Genomic DNA, 17477 nt, shown 5'->3' on the forward strand with positions numbered 1-17477 from the left:
TTGGAAGGCAGAGGTGTACACTAATTGATTGATTAATTGTATAATTAAAATCAATAAAAGATTATCACAAAATATTTTCATAATCAATTGGCTTATAGCATAACTAAACCACTAGTGCTTCATCCGAAGATGTATCTTTTAGAAATTTAATTAAATAAGTCATTAATAAAAAATTAAATAATTAATCGATTAATAAATAAATAATTAATCGATTAATCAATAAATAATTAATTGATTAAATGATTAATCAATAAATCAAAAATATCCTTGATAGCCACATCACTTGGTCACTGTCATGTCCAAATATTAGCTTCCCAGCTCAAAAGGTGCCTGAGATATTGGCCAAATGAGAAAGAAAATAAATAAATGATTAATAATGAAAATAAATAAATAATAATCATAAAAAAATTAAATTATTAATCAATTTGGTCAGAGAACACATAAACTACCACTATTTCATCAGAATCTGTAACTTTAAAAAAAAATTTTTTTTTGTCATTAATCAAATAATTAAATAATTAATCGATTAATTGATTAATTAATAAATCAAAAATATCCTTTGCAGCCAAATCACCTGGTCATTGGCATGTCCAAATATCAGCTTCCTAACTCAAAAGGTGCCTGAGTTAATGGTCAGAAGAGAAAGGAAATTTGATTAATTAAATAAGTACTTAATTAATCGCTAATAATTAAATAACTCCTCAATTTATTGATTAATCAAAAAAAAAAAATACCGTTTTTGACAAAGGACTTGCTCACCATTGTGCCGAAATTTCAGCTTCCTAGCTCAAAGGATGGCTGAGATATCGCCCGGACAAACAAACAAGAAAGAAAACAAGTACACATACATTCAAAGTACACCGCCCCATGCCAAATAATTAAATATGCTGCAGCGCGGCATTGCCGGGGCGTCTCCGGCGCCCGGCAATACCGCAGTGCAGCTCATTGAGGCTGCATTGGGAGGGAGAGGTGTACACTAATTGATTGATTAATTGTATAATTAAAATCAATAAAAGATTATCACAAAATATTTTCTTAATCAATAAGCTAATACCATAACTAAACCACTAGTGCTTCATCCGAAGATGTATCTTTCAGAAATTTAATTAAATAAGTCATTAATAAAAAATTAAATAATTAATTGATTACTCAATAAATAATTAATCGATTAATCAATAAATAATTAATCGATTAAATGATTAATCAATAAATCAAAAATATCCTTGATAGCCACATCACTTGGTCACTCATGTCCAAATATTAGCTTCCCAGCTCAAAAGGTGCCTGAGATATTGGCCAAATGAGAAAGAAAATAAATAAATGATTAATAATGAAAATAAATAAATAATAATCATAAAAAAATTAAATTATTAATCAATTTGGTCAGAGAACACATAAACTACCACTATTTTATCAGAATCTGTAACTTTAAAAAAAAAAAAAAATTGTCATGAATCGAATAATTAAATAATTAATCGATTAATTGATTAATTAATAAATCAAAAATATTCTTTGCAGCCAAATCACCTGGTCATTGGCATGTCCAAATATCAGCTTCCTAACTCAAAAGGTGCCTGAGTTAATGGTCAGAAGAGAAAGGAAATTTGATTAATTAAATAAGTACTTAATTAATCGCTAATAATTAAATAACTCCTCAATTTATTGATTAATCAAAAAAAAAAAATACCGTTTTTGAGAAAGGACTTGCTCACTTGTGCCGAAATTTCAGCTTCCTAGCTCAAAGGATGGCTGAGATATCGCCCGGACAACCAAGAAAGAAAACAAACAAACAAGAAAGAAAGAAACCAGAGTGAAAACTGAGTACTCTCTTTCAGCGTGCGTCACTGCCGAGCCCCCTTTGGTGCCCGGCAATGACGATTTGCAATGCCTGGAGATGGCATAGGAAAGGAGTGGTGTACAACAAGTACACATACATTCAAAGTACACCGCCCCAATGCCAAATAATTAAATATGCTACAGCGCGGCTCATTCAGGCTGCATTGGAAGGCAGAGGTGTACACTAATTGATTGATTAATTGTATAATTAAAATCAATAAAAGATTATCACAAAATATTTTCATAATCAATTGGCTTATAGCATAACTAAACCACTAGTGCTTCATCCGAAGATGTATCTTTTAGAAATTTAATTAAATAAGTCATTAATAAAAAATTAAATAATTAATCGATTAATAAATAAATAATTAATCGATTAATCAATAAATAATTAATTGATTAAATGATTAATCAATAAATCAAAAATATCCTTGATAGCCACATCACTTGGTCACTGTCATGTCCAAATATTAGCTTCCCAGCTCAAAAGGTGCCTGAGATATTGGCCAAATGAGAAAGAAAATAAATAAATGATTAATAATGAAAATAAATAAATAATAATCATAAAAAAATTAAATTATTAATCAATTTGGTCAGAGAACACATAAACTACCACTATTTCATCAGAATCTGTAACTTTAAAAAAAAAAAATTTTTTGTCATTAATCAAATAATTAAATAATTAATCGATTAATTGATTGATTAATAAATCAAAAATATCCTTTGCAGCCAAATCACCTGGTCATTGGCATGTCCAAATATCAGCTTCCTAACTCAAAAGGTGCCTGAGTTAATGGTCAGAAGAGAAAGGAAATTTGATTAATTAAATAAGTACTTAATTAATCGCTAATAATTAAATAACTCCTCAATTTATTGATTAATCAAAAAAAAAAAATACCGTTTTTGACAAAGGACTTGCTCACTATTGTGCCGAAATTTCAGCTTCCTAGCTCAAAGGATGGCTGAGATATCGCCCGGACAAACAAACAAGAAAGAAAACAAGTACACATACATTCAAAGTACACCGCCCCATGCCAAATAATTAAATATGCTGCAGCGCGGCATTGCCGGGGCGCCTCAGGCGCCCCGGCAATACCGCAGTGCAGCTCATTGAGGCTGCATTGGGAGGGAGAGGTGTACACTAATTGATTGATTAATTGTATAATTAAAATCAATAAAAGATTATCACAAAATATTTTCATAATCAATTGGCTAATCGCATAACTAAACCACTAGTGCTTCATCCGAAGATGTATCTTTTAGAAATTTAATTAAATAAGTCATTTATAAAAAATTAAAAAATTAATTGATTACTCAATAAATAATTAATCGATTAATCAATAAATAATTAATCGATTAAATGATTAATCAATAAATCAAAAATATCCTTGAGAGCCACATCACTTGGTCGCTCATGTCCAAATATTAGCTTCCCAGCTCAAAAGGTGCCTGAGATATTGGCCAAATGAGAAAGAAAATAAATAAATGATTAATAATGAAAATAAATAAATAATAATCATAAAAAAATTAAATTATTAATCAATTTGGTCAGAGAACACATAAACTACCACTATTTCACCAGAATCTGTAACTTTAAAAAAAAAATTTTTTTTGTCATTAATAATAATAATTCATTTATTTTGTATAGCGCTTTTCCAGAAGCCCAAAGGCGCTTTGACAGAGTGGAAAACATAATGCATAACAATACATGAAAACAACAATTGCAAAAAGACAAGAATCAATAGGGAAATATTTAAAGCAAAAGGAGGGAGAAGGAGAAGAGATAGTCAGGGGTTAAATGCTGTGGGTTGAATGTTGAATGCAGTGTTGAACAGGTGGGTCTTTAGTGATGTTTTGAATGTGGTGAGTGAGGAGGAGTCTCTGATGGTGTGAGGTAGTGAGTTCCAGAGGGTGGGAGCAGCGATGGAGAAGGCCCTGTCCCCCCAGGATCTGAATTTGGTCCGGATGGAGGGGGTCAGGAGGTTGGTACCAGCAGAGCGGAGGTTGCGGGTGGGAGTGTGTCTGGAGAGGTCAGCCAGGTAGGATGGGGCCAGGTTATGGAGGGCTTTGTATGTCAAGAGGAGGATTTTGTACTGGATTCTCTGGGGGATGGGGAGCCAGTGAAGCTTGTAAAGGACGGGGGTGATGTGGTCACGGGTCCGGGAATGGGTGAGTAGACGGGCAGCGGAGTTCTGAATGTATTGGAGTTTATTGGTGATTTTTGAGGGTGAACCATAGAGGAGGCTATTGCAGTAGTCCAGACGGGAGGTGATGAAGGCGTGGATGAGGGTTTCTGCAGTCGTGGAGGAGAGGGATGAGCGGAGACGGGCAATGTTTTTCAGGTGAAAGAAGGCTGACTTTGTGATCTGTTTAGTGTATTTGTCGAAGGAAAGGGTTTGGTCAAAGATGACGCCAAGAATCCGGATGTGAGGGGAGGTGGATATTGGGATACCGTCGATGTTGAGGGCAAAGTTATGGGTTGATTTTGTGAGCGTTTTTGGGCCAATGATGATTATTTCAGATTTATCACAGTTAAGCTTGAGGAAGTTGATTTGAAGCCAGGATTTTATTTCAGTGATGCAGTTTGTCAGGATAGAGTGGGTGTCGGTGGAGACGGACTTGGTGGAGATGAAAAGCTGGATGTCATCGGCGAAGCAGTGGAATTGGAGACCATGACGGCGGATTAAGTGACCGAGGGGGGACAGGTAAAGGATGAAGAGGAGGGGGCCAAGAACTTAACCTTGGGGGACACCTTGGGGGAGGGGAGCAGTGGGGGATTTGCAGTTATTGATGGAGATGAACTGGCGTCTGTCAGAGGTATGATTTAATCCAAGAGAGGGCAGTGCCGGTAACGTTAAAGGTGGATTCAAGTCGGGTGAGGAGGATGGTGTGATCGATGGTGTGATCGATGGCAGCGCTGAGGTCGAGGAGGACGAGAATGTTGAGGTTGCCAGCGTCAGAGGAGAGGAGAAGGTCGTTGGTGATTTTGAGGAGAGCAGTTTCAGTACTGTGGTTGGAGCGGAATCCGGATTGGAATGTTTCATACAGGTTATTGGCAGAGAGGTGATGTTTGAGTTGAGCGGCTACAGCGCGTTCCAAAACTTTTGACAGAAAGGGTAGGTTGGAGATGGGTCTGAAGTTGTTTAGGGTGTCAGGGTTTAGACCAGGTTTTTTTAGAATGGGGGTTACAGCAGCAATTTTGAGGGAAGGTGGGACGATGCCTGTAGACAGGGAGGAGTTTATTGTTGCAATGATAAGTGGAGAGAGAGCAGGGAGGGAGGCCTTGACAAAGCTGGAGGGGATGGGGTCAAGAGTGCAGGTGGCAGTTTTCATTCCTATGAGGAGTTCAGAGAGGTCAATAGGGGAGATTGGGGAGAACCGAGACAGGGGATGGCAGGACAAGGGGGGGCAGGTGGTTGGAGGGGGAGCGGGTGCGGCGGTGGTCAAGCTGTTGTAGATGTTGTCAATTTTGCGTTGGAAAAAAGAGAGGAAGGAGATGCAGTTGTCTACTGTGAATGACTGAGTGGTGGTGTTCAGGGGGCGGAGGAGTTTGTTTATTGTCGAGAAGAGTGCTTTTGGGTTTCCGGAGCCAGAGTGGATAATTTGAGAGTAGTAGGCGGAGCGGGTGTGGGAGAGGGCATCTTTGTAGTGTTGTAGGTGGTCCTTGTAGGCTTGGGAGTGAACTGTGAGACCCGTTTTATTGCGGAGTCTTTCAAGTTGGCGAGCACGAGTTTTCATCAGGCGGAGTTCAGGGGTAAACCAGGGAGCAGAATGGGTGAAAGCAACCGTTTTGGTTTTTACAGGCGCAAGCTGGTCAAGGCAGGAGGAGAGAGTGTGGTGCTTCCCAGCTCAAAAGGGGGCCAAGAATGGGTGAGTTCAGACTGTAAATGCAGACTTTTCTGCCATGTGAATGATTAATAAATAAATAAATGATTAATAATGAAAATAAATAAATAATAATCATAAAAAAATCAAATTATTAATCAATTTGGTCAGAGAACACATAAACTACCACTATTTCATCAGAATCTGTAACTTTAAAAAAAAAAATTTTTTTGTCATTAATCGAATAATTAAATAATTCATCGATTAATTGATTAATTAATAAATCAAAAATATCCTTTGCAGCCAAATCACCTGGTCATTGGTATGTCCAAATATCAGCTTCCTAACTCAAAAGGTGCCTGAGTTAATGGTCAGAAGAGAAAGGAAATTAGATTAATTAAATAAGTACTTAATTAATCGCTAATAATTAAATAACTCCTCAATTTATTGATTAATCAAAAAAAAAAATACTGTTTTTGACAAAGGACTTGCTCACTATTGTGCCGAAATTTCAGCTTCCTAGCTTAAAGGATGGCTGAGATATCGTCCGGACAAACAAACAAGAAAGCAAGAAAACAAGAAAGCAAGAAAGCAAGAAAGCAAGAAAGAAAACAAGAAAGAAACCAGAGTGAAAACTGAGTACTCTCTTTCAGCGTGCGTCACTGCCGAGCCCCCTTTGGTGCCCGGCAATGACGATTTGCAATGCCTGGAGATGGCATAGGAAAGGAGCGGTGTACAACAAGAAAGCAAACAAACAAACAGAGTGAAAACTGAGTACTCTCTTTCAGCGTGCGTCACTGCCGAGCCCCCTTTGGTGCCCGGCAATGACGATTTGCAATGCCTGGAGATGGCATAGGAAAGGAGCGGTGTACAACAAGTACACATACATTCAAAGTACACCGCCCCATGCCAAATAATTAAATATGCTGCAGCGCGGCATTGCCAGGGCGCCTCCGGCGCCCGGCAATACCGCAGTGCAGCTCATTGAGGCTGCATTGGGAGGGAGAGGTGTACACTAATTGATTGATTAATTGTATAATTAAAATCAATAAAAGATTATCACAAAATATTTTCATAATCAATTGGCTAATAGCATAACTAAACCACTAGTGCTTCATCCGAAGATGTATCTTTCAGAAATTTAATGAAATAAGTCATTAATAAAAAATTAAATAATTAATTGATTACTCAATAAATAATTAATCGATTAATCAATAAATAATTAATCGATTAAATGATTAATCAATAAATCAAAAATATCCTTGATAGCCACATCACTTGGTCACTCATGTCCAAATATTAGCTTCCCAGCTCAAAAGGTGCCTGAGATATTGGCCAAATGAGAAAGAAAATAAATAAATGATTAATAATGAAAATAAATAAATAATAATCATAAAAAAATTAAATTATTAATCAATTTGGTCAGAGAACACATAAACTACCACTATTTCATCAAAATCTGTAACTTAAAAAAAAAAAATTTTTTTGTCATTAATCGAATAATTAAATAATTAATCGATTAATTGATTAATTAATAAATCAAAAATATCCTTTGCAGCCAAATCACCTGGTCATTGGCATGTCCAAATATCAGCTTCCTAACTCAAAAGGTGCCTGAGTTAATGGTCAGAAGAGAAAGGAAATTTGATCAATTAAATAAGTACTTAATTAATCGCTAATAATTAAATAACTCCTCAATTTATTGATTAATCAAAAAAAAAAATACCGTTTTTGACAAAGGACTTGCTCACTATTGTGCCGAAATTTCAGCTTCCTAGCTCAAAGGATGGCTGAGATATCGCCCGGACAAACAAACAAGAAAGAAAACAAGAAAGAAAACAAGAAAACAAACAAACAAACAAACAACCAGAGTGAAAACTGAGTACTCTCTTTCAGCGTGCGTCACTGCCGAGCCCCCTTCGGTGCCCGGCAATGACAATTTGCAATGCCTGGAGATGGCATAGGAAAGGAGCGGTGCGGGGTACAACAAACAACCAGAGTGAAAACTGAGTACTCTCTTTCAGCGTGCGTCACTGCCGAGGCCCCTTCGGTGCCCGGCAATGACGATTTGCAATGCCTGGAGGTGGCATAGGAAAGGAGCGGTGTACAATTATAATTGAGGAAGTACATTACAAAAGAAGTAGAGTGGTAAACCTTATACAGTACACACATAACACGCTAACACGCACGCACACACACACACACACACACACACACACACACACACACACACACACACACACACACACACACACATAACACGCTAACACGCACGCACACACACACACACACACACACACACACACACACACACACACACACACACACACACACACACACACACACACACACCTGAAAAGATTCCCTCGAAACAAAATTGCTTCATACATGTCAGGTGGGATTAGCCAAGCATTTGTTTCATTACCTTCCACCATTCCTCATTGGAGTCGTCGATGACTGCGATCCGGTCCCCCGGCCTGTGGAACAAGGCAAGAGGAAAGGCCCTGTGTTTACACATCTTGTCGTTCTTCTGGTTCTCATTTGTTTCGACACTCTGCACATTATTGCGTAGGCAAATGCGGATGTCGAATTGCTTCATATATCGATTTCGTGAAGTGTAATATTTGATGTCCCATTGAAGAAATGGTAATTCAAGACTTCACTCAGCAACCAAAGGAGCTATAACCCCATCTCCCTCTCCTGCACCCCTCCAATCTTCACCACAAACCCCATGTACACAACATTGCCAAAAGTATGCGGACACCCCTTCTAATTAGTGGGTTCGGCTGTTCCAGCCACACCCATTGCTGACAGGTACATATAATCAAGCACACAGCAATGCAATCTCCATAGACAAACATTGGCAGTAGAATGGGCCATACTGAAGATCTCAGTGACTTTCAATGTGGCACCGTCATAGGATGCCACCCTTCCAACAAGTGAGTTCGTCAAATTTCTGGCCTGCTAGAGCTGCCCGGGTCAACTAAGTGCTGTAATTGTGAAGTGGAAGCGTGTAGGGGCAACGACAGCTCAGCGGTGAAGTGGTAGGCCACACAAGCTCACAGAACGGGAATGTCAAGTGCTGAAGCACGTAGCGCATAAAAAAATCGTCTGTCCTCGGTTGCAACACACACTACGAAGTCCCAAACTGCCTCTGCAAGCAACGTCAGCACAACTGTTCGTCGGGAGCTTCATGAAATGGGTTTCCATGGCCGAGCAGCCGCACACAAGCCGAAGATCACCATGCGCAATGCCAAGCGTTGGCTGGAGTGATGTAAAGCTCGCCGCCATTGGACTCTGGAGCAGTGGAAACGCATTCTCTGGAATGACGAATCATGCTTCACCATCTGTTAGTCCAACAGACTAATCTAGGTTTGGCGGATGCCAGGAGAACGCTACCTGCCCGAATGCATAGTGCCAATTGTAAAGTTTGATGGAGGAGGAATAATGGTTCGGGGCTGTTTTTCATAGTTCGGGCTAGGCCCCTCAGTTCCAGTGAAGGGAAATCTTAACGCTACAGCATACAATGACATTCCTGATGATTGTGTGCTTCCAACTTTGTGGCAACAGTTTGGGGAACGCCCTTTCCCGTTTCAGCATGACAATGCCCCTGTGCATAAATTGAGGTCCATACAGAAATGGTTTGTCGAGATCGGTGTGGAAGAACTTGACTGGCCTGCACAGAGCCCTGACCTCAACCCCATCAAACACCTTTGGGATGATTTGGAACGCCGACTGCGAGCCAGGCCAAATCGCCCAACATCAGTGCCCGACCTGACTAATGCTATTATGGCTGAATGGAAGCAAATCCCCGCAGCAGTGTTCCAACATCTAGTGGAAAGCATTCCCAGAAAAGTGGAGGCTGTTATAGTAGCAAGGGGGGGAGGGGGGGGACCAACTCCATATTAATGCCCATGATTTTGGAATGAGATGTCTGATGAGCACATATGGGTGAGATGTTTGGGTGTCCACATACTTTTGGCCATGTAGTGTAGTTCTCACATCTCCTAGTTACCTTTGCCACCACAGGTGGACAGAGGTTATGTTTTCACACCCATGTCTGTTTGTCTGTCTGTCTGTTTGAGAGGAGGATATCTCGCAATATTATGGACAAATTCTCATGGAATTTGGTGGACAGGCTGAGTATGTGACAAGGACTAATTGATTTGATTTCGGTGAAGATTCAGAACCAAATACTAAAAAAGATTTTTTATAGTTTTCAAGTGATTCTTCACCATTGAATGATATGGCCAAAACGATGCATATCATGATATCTCAAAAGGTTATGGATGAAATGGGATGAAACTTGGTGGATAGGTTGGTTGTGTGACAAGGATGACATTATTCGGTTTTGGTGAAGATCCGAATCCGGATAGTATAATTTTGTATGCTTGTTTGACGTCTATGCACTCCTGAATCGCTGGACAGATTGAGTTGAAACTAATGGTTGTACTCAGGGTGTGCATGGGAAGGTTTTAGGTGGTGAAAACATTCATAGTCACAGGAGTCCAGTGGGGGGAGGACTCCAGTTCTCTCAATGTAAATATATATTGTATAAAGCACCGCTCCCATTGGGAGGGGGTAATAATACGAGCTCTCTAAGTAGGCACCTCAACACAGGAGGAGGATATTAGGTCTATCAAGCTGTGCAATGGTTGCCAATCTATGGTTGTTTATGCATGCTCTATCTGTTTCAATGCTGAGCATCACACAAGGACGCAGCATGTACCATTTTAATTTTTTTGTATGACTCGGCAAGCGTCTGGTTCAAACTGAAGATGTCCCACATTCAGAATGGATGCTCTTGACCATTTCGCCACCGAGGTATTACAAGTCACACTCAAATTAAATAATTCTGGGGGATTAACCTGTTTGTAATTATCGGTGAATTAAATGTTCGTAAGGCCGGGTTACTCAGTCATATCTGCAACCATGTGTTGGAATTTTTGGACAATTATTGGAATCTCATCCGTATATGCCTTTGAACATCCCTGGTTCGATGACCAGGTTGTAGGAATGTGGAAGTTTGTTGCTAACCATTCATACAACCTACAGGGCATGTTTACAGTAACAATAATAATTTAAAGAAATACTTTGAGACAGGAGTGTTTTTTTTATGCCTCCGCCGACTAAGTCGCCAGAGGCGTTATGTTTTCTGGTTGTCCGTCCGTCCGTCCATCGGTGATAGATTTTTGGTACCGCGATAACTTGAGAACGGCTGAAGGGATCTTAGTCAAACTTGGTGCAGGTATTTATAATGAGGCAAATGTGAACTGATTAGATTTCGGGGTCACGGGGTAAAAGGCCAAAGGTCAGAGGTCATGTCGGTAAAAATCCTGTTACCGCGATAACTTGTGAACCAGTGATGAGATTCTGACCAAATTTGGTACAATTATGTAGAATGATGTAACGATGAACTGATTAGATTTTGGGGACAAGCAGTCAAAGGTCAAAGGTCAAAGTCTGTTATAGCTCTATAACCTGAGAACGGCTGAAGGGATCTTAGTCAAACTTGGTGCAGGTATGTATAATGAGGTAAAGATGAACTGATTCGATTTTGGAGTCAGGAGGTCAAAGGGTAAAGGTCAGAGGTCATGTCGGTAAAAATCCTGTTACCGCGATAACTTGTGAACCAGTGATGGGATTCTGACCAAATTTGGTACAATCATGTAGAATGATGTAAAGATGAACTGACTTTTGCTGACAAGAGGTCAAAGGTCAAAAGTCGATGTCTGTAATAGGTCTATAACTTGAGAATGGCTGAAGTGATCCAATTCAAACTTGGTACAGGTATGTATAATGATGTAAAGATAAACTGATTAGATTTTGGGGTCAAGAGGTCAAAGGTCAGAGGTCATGTCAGGTAAAAATGTGAATACTTGAGAACAAGTGAAGAGATTAAAATCAAACTTGGTACAAGTATTATAATGATGTAATAATGTGGACAGAGGCATATCGGTCGATGTCGTGACATCGAAGATTGTTGTTCTAGTTTATTGTTGCTCTTTGTCCTCTCCATAACACATATGCAGTCATTGTTCAACGAGAACATTTTTTAGAAGGTAAAAGCAATCTAAATCCCTACTTCTCTAAGCCAGTTTGTTATTTTAGCCTTAACTTCACCCAGATAAATTCCTAAAAGACAGTTAGGCCCAACATTGGATGTTTGAAAAGCTCTTACATAGGCAATAGCTTATATACCAGTTCGACTCCACTTTTACAGGTTAAACTCAAAATGTACTTCTCCAGATTTGTACTATGAAGACCAGTTTTGAGTACCTAATAGCATATCCCAACTTCAATCGATTGTGCATGAAACATGTGCATACTGTAATGGTAGATCATCCTTTTCTGGTGCATGAAAACGAAACAGAGCCACAAACGTGTCTTGCTGCAAGAAGTCCTTGCGCCCACACATTAACCTTCCATTGCACTGGAAAGAAGAGGGAGGAGGACGTGGATTTGGAGGGTAGAGAAAGAAAGATATTGAGTGAAGAGACTTAAAATTGAAAAAACATTCAGACCTCTATGAAGATGCTGATACTATACTTGAAATTAACCCCTTTTAGAGGTTTGAAGATGTTTCTTTTTGTATTGGTGAGATTTACAAAGAAAGGGAAGGGAGGCTCTTGGATATTTGTCAAAGGAAAGCAGAACAAGAATACAGAAGCGCAGAGGAAGAATCAAGTGCAAATGAGGGTGAACATGTGGAGGAGTAAATCAAAGATGAGGACAAGGAAAAATGTTACCAATGCCTCATCACGAGTGCTGTCCAAGCTGAGCTTGCGCATGGAGCGGTCGATTCCTGTGGCAAGGAAGAGACGGGCAATTCCCGAAGCATAAGTATCAGATTGTTTTGGTTTATACCATGTGCTTAAGCCATAATAAAACGTTTTCTTTTCCAGTTATTAATAACTCATAATTGTGCAAATGTATTGCATTCAAAAGATTAGCTTTTCAAGGTCATTTAGTCTCGATTCTCAAAGAGATGAACCTGTAAAATGGGTCGTGATGTCCAGATGTCTGTCTGTCCGTCCGTCCGTCCGTCCGTCAACTTTTTGCTATTTTTGCTATTCCTCCCTTATCACCGGCTGATTGTTCTGAAAGTTGACACGTTAATACAAGATAGTATCCAAGGCAATTGCTTGTCTTCAATTTTAAAATTTATGTTCATGAGGGCTCCCAGGTGGGGTTAACACTCAAAATTTGGATCCTTACTCGTCCCTTATTTACCAACAGATTGCTCATGAAACCTGAAACCTGACACAGTTCTTCTACTCAATGCCCCACTCAATCACTCATGCTTCGATTTTTCGATTTTAGATCATGGGGGCTCCCAGTGTGGGTTACCCCCTGAAATTTCGGATCCCTTCTTGTCCCTTATTAACCAACTGATTGCTCTGAAACGCGATACAGCTCTTCTTCTCGATGGTCCGCAGGATCGCTCGGTCTTAGATTTTTCGATTTCGGATCAGGGAGCTCCCAGGGGTGGTTCCCCAAATCAGCAGAGGTCTGAACGACAACCTCAAGAGATGACCATCAGCCCACTTGGGGTGGGGTAGGGGGGAGGCTGTTTTTATATGCGGTATTGATCATTTTACAGGTATTGTGTGTTCTTGTGCCATCTTCTCCTCATACTGGTATCTGATTGTTTTTCATTAAGGGCACTTCAGCCTGTCATACTTCCGAGGTCGGCAAAATGAGTACCAGTTTGCTGGGCAAAGTGAGCCAGTCAAGTACCGTGTGTTGAAGTTGCGACCCATCTAGGATTGTATCCACAAGCAAATTAAACTGCCTCGGCAGCCTTATGAGCCTGACTGCACGAGGAGGATTATCCATTATCCATCATCCAAGCTTATGTGCTTTCACAAATGCTTATTTATTACTTGTTGTAATATCCTATGTTAGTTGCTGATGCCAAATTCTTGTCTCCATAATGCCTATACAGAGAACCTGCATAAACACCAGATCAATATCATCACAATGCCTCACCCTGCATGTGAAACACCAGGGTGCCAACTTATATCTGGATTGGAATTCAAACCCAGGCCAGACAGCACAAAGGTGAGTGCACATACCTCTAAGCTAACCTGAGGCCCCTTTGCAAACATTACAAAAGGTCATGAAATGAAAAGTCAACAACCTCTGGGCCCTGTGCTTTTTCTGGTCTTCATCAATGATCTCTCCGACTCTCTGGAAAATCCTCTCTATCTTTTTGCTGATGACTCGACTCTCTGCAGCTCCATTCCTCATCCCTCAGATTGGCAGGCAGCAGCCTCTTCACTCTCTGCAGACCTGGACAATATCACAAACTGGTCAACCAAGTGCAACATGTCTTTCAATCCTGACAAATCTCACACTCTTACTATGTCTCTCCGAAAAGACCGACTGGACAATCCTCCCATCTACTTTCTCAACAATCCTCTTGAAGAAGTTCTGTCACTCATGCTTTTGGGTCTCACTATCTGCCATGATCTTTCATGGGAAAACAACTTTTCCAAGCTGGCCTCCAAAGCCAGTCACCGACTGAGCATCCTCCATCATGTGAAGTCCTTTCTGGGCACTTCTGAGCTCCTCACCACATACAAAGCTTTCATCCGCAGCTCAATGAAATACTTCCCTCCCCTCTGGGCCGGTGCTCCTGCCTCACACCTGGCTCGGCTTCAAGCGGTTGAAACCAAAGCTTTCAGAATCATTGGAATCTCCAGCGATGAAGCTGATTCTGAGGGTCTCTGTCTGTCTCTGCAGGCAGGTTAGGTTGGTGGTCTTTCTGTCTTCTACCGACTCCTCTCCGGCCTTGCTCCCCCTGTTCTGTCTGTGCTCTGTCCCCCTAATATTCCTACAGGACGCACAAGATCTGCCTGCAACCCTCTTATGGTTAAACTGCAAAAATCTAGGCTCTCTGCTCACCTTCACTCTTTCATTCCCCTTTTCTCCCGCCTCTGGAACAAACTCCCACACTCCCTTCAATCCCTCTCCACCCTCCAGGTCTTTAAAACAGCTGTTCACCACCATCTCTTATTTTCCCCTATCCAAAACCTTGATCTTTTCTACCCCCGTTAAAACACCCCAAATCCGCCTCTTGAAATCCCCAACTTCTTTCCTGAAATTGATAGAAGTGTTCATTTACTTTATGGCATGCACCCCTCCCTCCAACCCCCAGCCCTCCCCCTTCCACAGATCTACCGACGTCCCTGTTCTCTTCTGTTGTTGTGCTTGTGTGCTTCCCTCTCTCCGTCTTGTCTCCCGCTCAATTCATTGCATGTTTTATGTGTCTGCGCATGTTTTCATGTTCAATGTGTTAGCTCTCACACGAGCCTCAAGTATGTATACCAAAAAAACCCAAAAAAAACTTCCAGTTTAAATGAAGCATTTCTCTTGCATAATATGAGCTGCTTTTTTTTTTTAATCAAAGAAGTTGAAGCATATGTCGGAGTGTGGAGTGTGAGGATAGAAGGAAGGAGAGAAGGAAGGTTGGTGCTCATTGTTAATAAACATAAGAGTGAATACATCATGGAGTCTCACCACGTTGGAAGGGATGCTGCTGTATTTGAAAACCTTTCGTAAGCTCTGAGTCTCCCTCTTCAAAGACCTGAATGAGGTTATACAGGAATAATAAAAAAAGTGATGACACTGGAACATAATGCCATTTAAAAAAAGATCATCATCATCATCAATAAAGTTCCTGTAATCCTTCAGTAACAGCAATGCAGTGTCCATATACTCTCATTGAATGCACCCTATTTAACAACAATTTGACATGTGCATTGCCTGCAGGGTTAGAGCACATCCAATATATATATATATATATATATATATATATATATATATATATATATATATATATATATATATATATATTTGTTTGTGAGCGGTTAAACTATCTTGTTTAATCAGGTGGGTTTGAAAGGGTCGAGGGAATTTGTGCCATGGCTTTCCAGCGGAATGCCCTTTTAAGCAGCTTTGTCATCCAGGCTTTGGATATTTATTTGTGGAAGGTAAAAAATGAAGAAGAACAAGAACAAGAACAAGAAGAACAAGAAGAACAAGAACAAGAAGAACAAGAAGAACAAAAAGAACAAGAAGAACAAGAAGAAGAACAAGAAGCACAAGAACAAGAATAACAAGAAGAACAAGAACAAGAATAACAAGAACAAGAAGAACAAGAACAAGACCAAGAACAAGAACAAGAAGAAGAAGAAGTAATTTCTGCAATTAGCAAATAAATATGTACTCTTATGAAGCAGATTACCGGTATATGTTTGGGTTATACTGTGTGCTGGCTTGCATCGTGAATGGACGGTCTGTATTCATACATGACCATAGGCATTGCTATTGCAATCCAGATGTGTTTTTGTACAATGGAGTTAGTAATCATTAATTTGCGATCCAAAGAGACGCAAGAAGGAAATTTTCGATTTTTTTTTTTTAATCATTTGGAAAAGAAATTTGATCTTCAATTTCTTCAGATTATTTTAATGACCAGCCGGACTAGTGAGAACATCTAACTGGTCAACATAGAGTTCCACCGGTCCGCAAAGACTTTCAACGAGACCAGTCATCAAAATCCCTAAAAGCTTCATCATCATGGAAGCAGGAAAGGATGTTTATGTTTATTATCTGCCAATGAAGTCACAAATATTTTAAAATAAATTAATTGCATTTCCTTTGATGCTTCACGCACAAGCACGCACGTGCACGCATGCACACGTGCACACACGCACACATGTTTATAGTATAGAAGCTGCAGCCCACATACTGTAAGAACCACACTCTGCCAAAGCCAAAAGCTTTTTGCTGAAGTGGGTCATGGTGCAATTGAGATTGGAACTCATTGCTTTCTCAATTTAGCCTGCTTGATTGGCAAAGCATCAGCTTTCTTGACATTCTCCTTTCCAAACAGCTTACAGGTTGTTACTCGACACTTGGATTATCTCACAAAGAAGATCCCAGCGTTAACAATGGATGACTCTGAAGTGCCATCATTTACCAGAAAGACAAACTGAGCATCATTCAGTTCCTGCATTAATTTTACCCGTTCCATTTCAGTCATGTAGGGCACAAAAATTATGCTAATTTGTCACATGATAAGTCAGGCCCATGCACCACAGGCCCTTACTGATCAAAGCAACACATTCATTCAAGATCAGAAAATGTCAGGGCCTGCTTTCCTCATTCATTTTCTGATCTCATATGGATGTTCTTTGGAATATGCATCTAAATATTATAATTGAAAATAGAAAACAGCACAATCAGGTGACACAAACATATCTCAAAAACGTTACAATTTGTAGCTTCATTCTCTTCTGAATTCACAGCACGTGGACGTCCTGATCGGCAGCTGCTCCTTCCAATTCAGCCAAGGTATAATTTCCCCCAGACCAGATACGTTGTGTTTATTGTTTTGTTTCAATTAGCAGAGTACCCGCCCTATGGGTGATCTTGTTCCAAGCATGACCACACAGCTGCCCCAATCGCTCCCGAAATTAAAAAAAAAAAACCCGTGTTACATGCATTAAGCAAAAATATGCATACAACTTATAATTCAAAACACCTCACTGTACTGGAAAACGTGGGTGAAGGAAAATTGTACTGTAAAGGGTGGGATTTGTAATACCCACTCCCACATGCAGGCAGCGCTACACGATACACATTTACATTGAGAATTGGTGTCCACACATCTCCCACCAGCCTCCACCCCAAAACCACTGGCAAATATTTTAAAAACCCTATACATGAATTGGGGTTATGCTGATCCTATGTAGCAAATCTGGATGTAATCGGCCGGCCCAGAACTGTCGGAGGAGGTGTGCGAC

At 40.1% G+C, this 17477-nt stretch overlaps 1 protein-coding gene across 2 annotated transcripts in view; it reads right to left on the reverse strand.

The window, feature by feature from the left end:
• LOC137430238 (SH3 and cysteine-rich domain-containing protein) overlaps positions 1 to 17477 on the reverse strand; it is a 120824-nt gene that overhangs the window by 31615 nt on the left and 71732 nt on the right. For both annotated transcript variants that reach the window (XM_068120946.2, XM_068120944.2), the window contains exons 7-10: positions 15187 to 15253; positions 12411 to 12466; positions 11991 to 12094; positions 8087 to 8138 (exon numbers count right to left, since the gene is read on the reverse strand). In XM_068120946.2, coding sequence (XP_067977047.1) covers positions 8087 to 8138; positions 11991 to 12094; positions 12411 to 12466; positions 15187 to 15253 — 279 coding nt within the window. The remainder of the gene's footprint in view (positions 1 to 8086; positions 8139 to 11990; positions 12095 to 12410; positions 12467 to 15186; positions 15254 to 17477) is intronic.

Source organism: Myxine glutinosa, chromosome 6, assembly GCF_964187855.1.
Source record: "Myxine glutinosa chromosome 6, kmMyxGlut1.1, whole genome shotgun sequence".
Taxonomy (NCBI): domain Eukaryota; kingdom Metazoa; phylum Chordata; class Myxini; order Myxiniformes; family Myxinidae; genus Myxine; species Myxine glutinosa.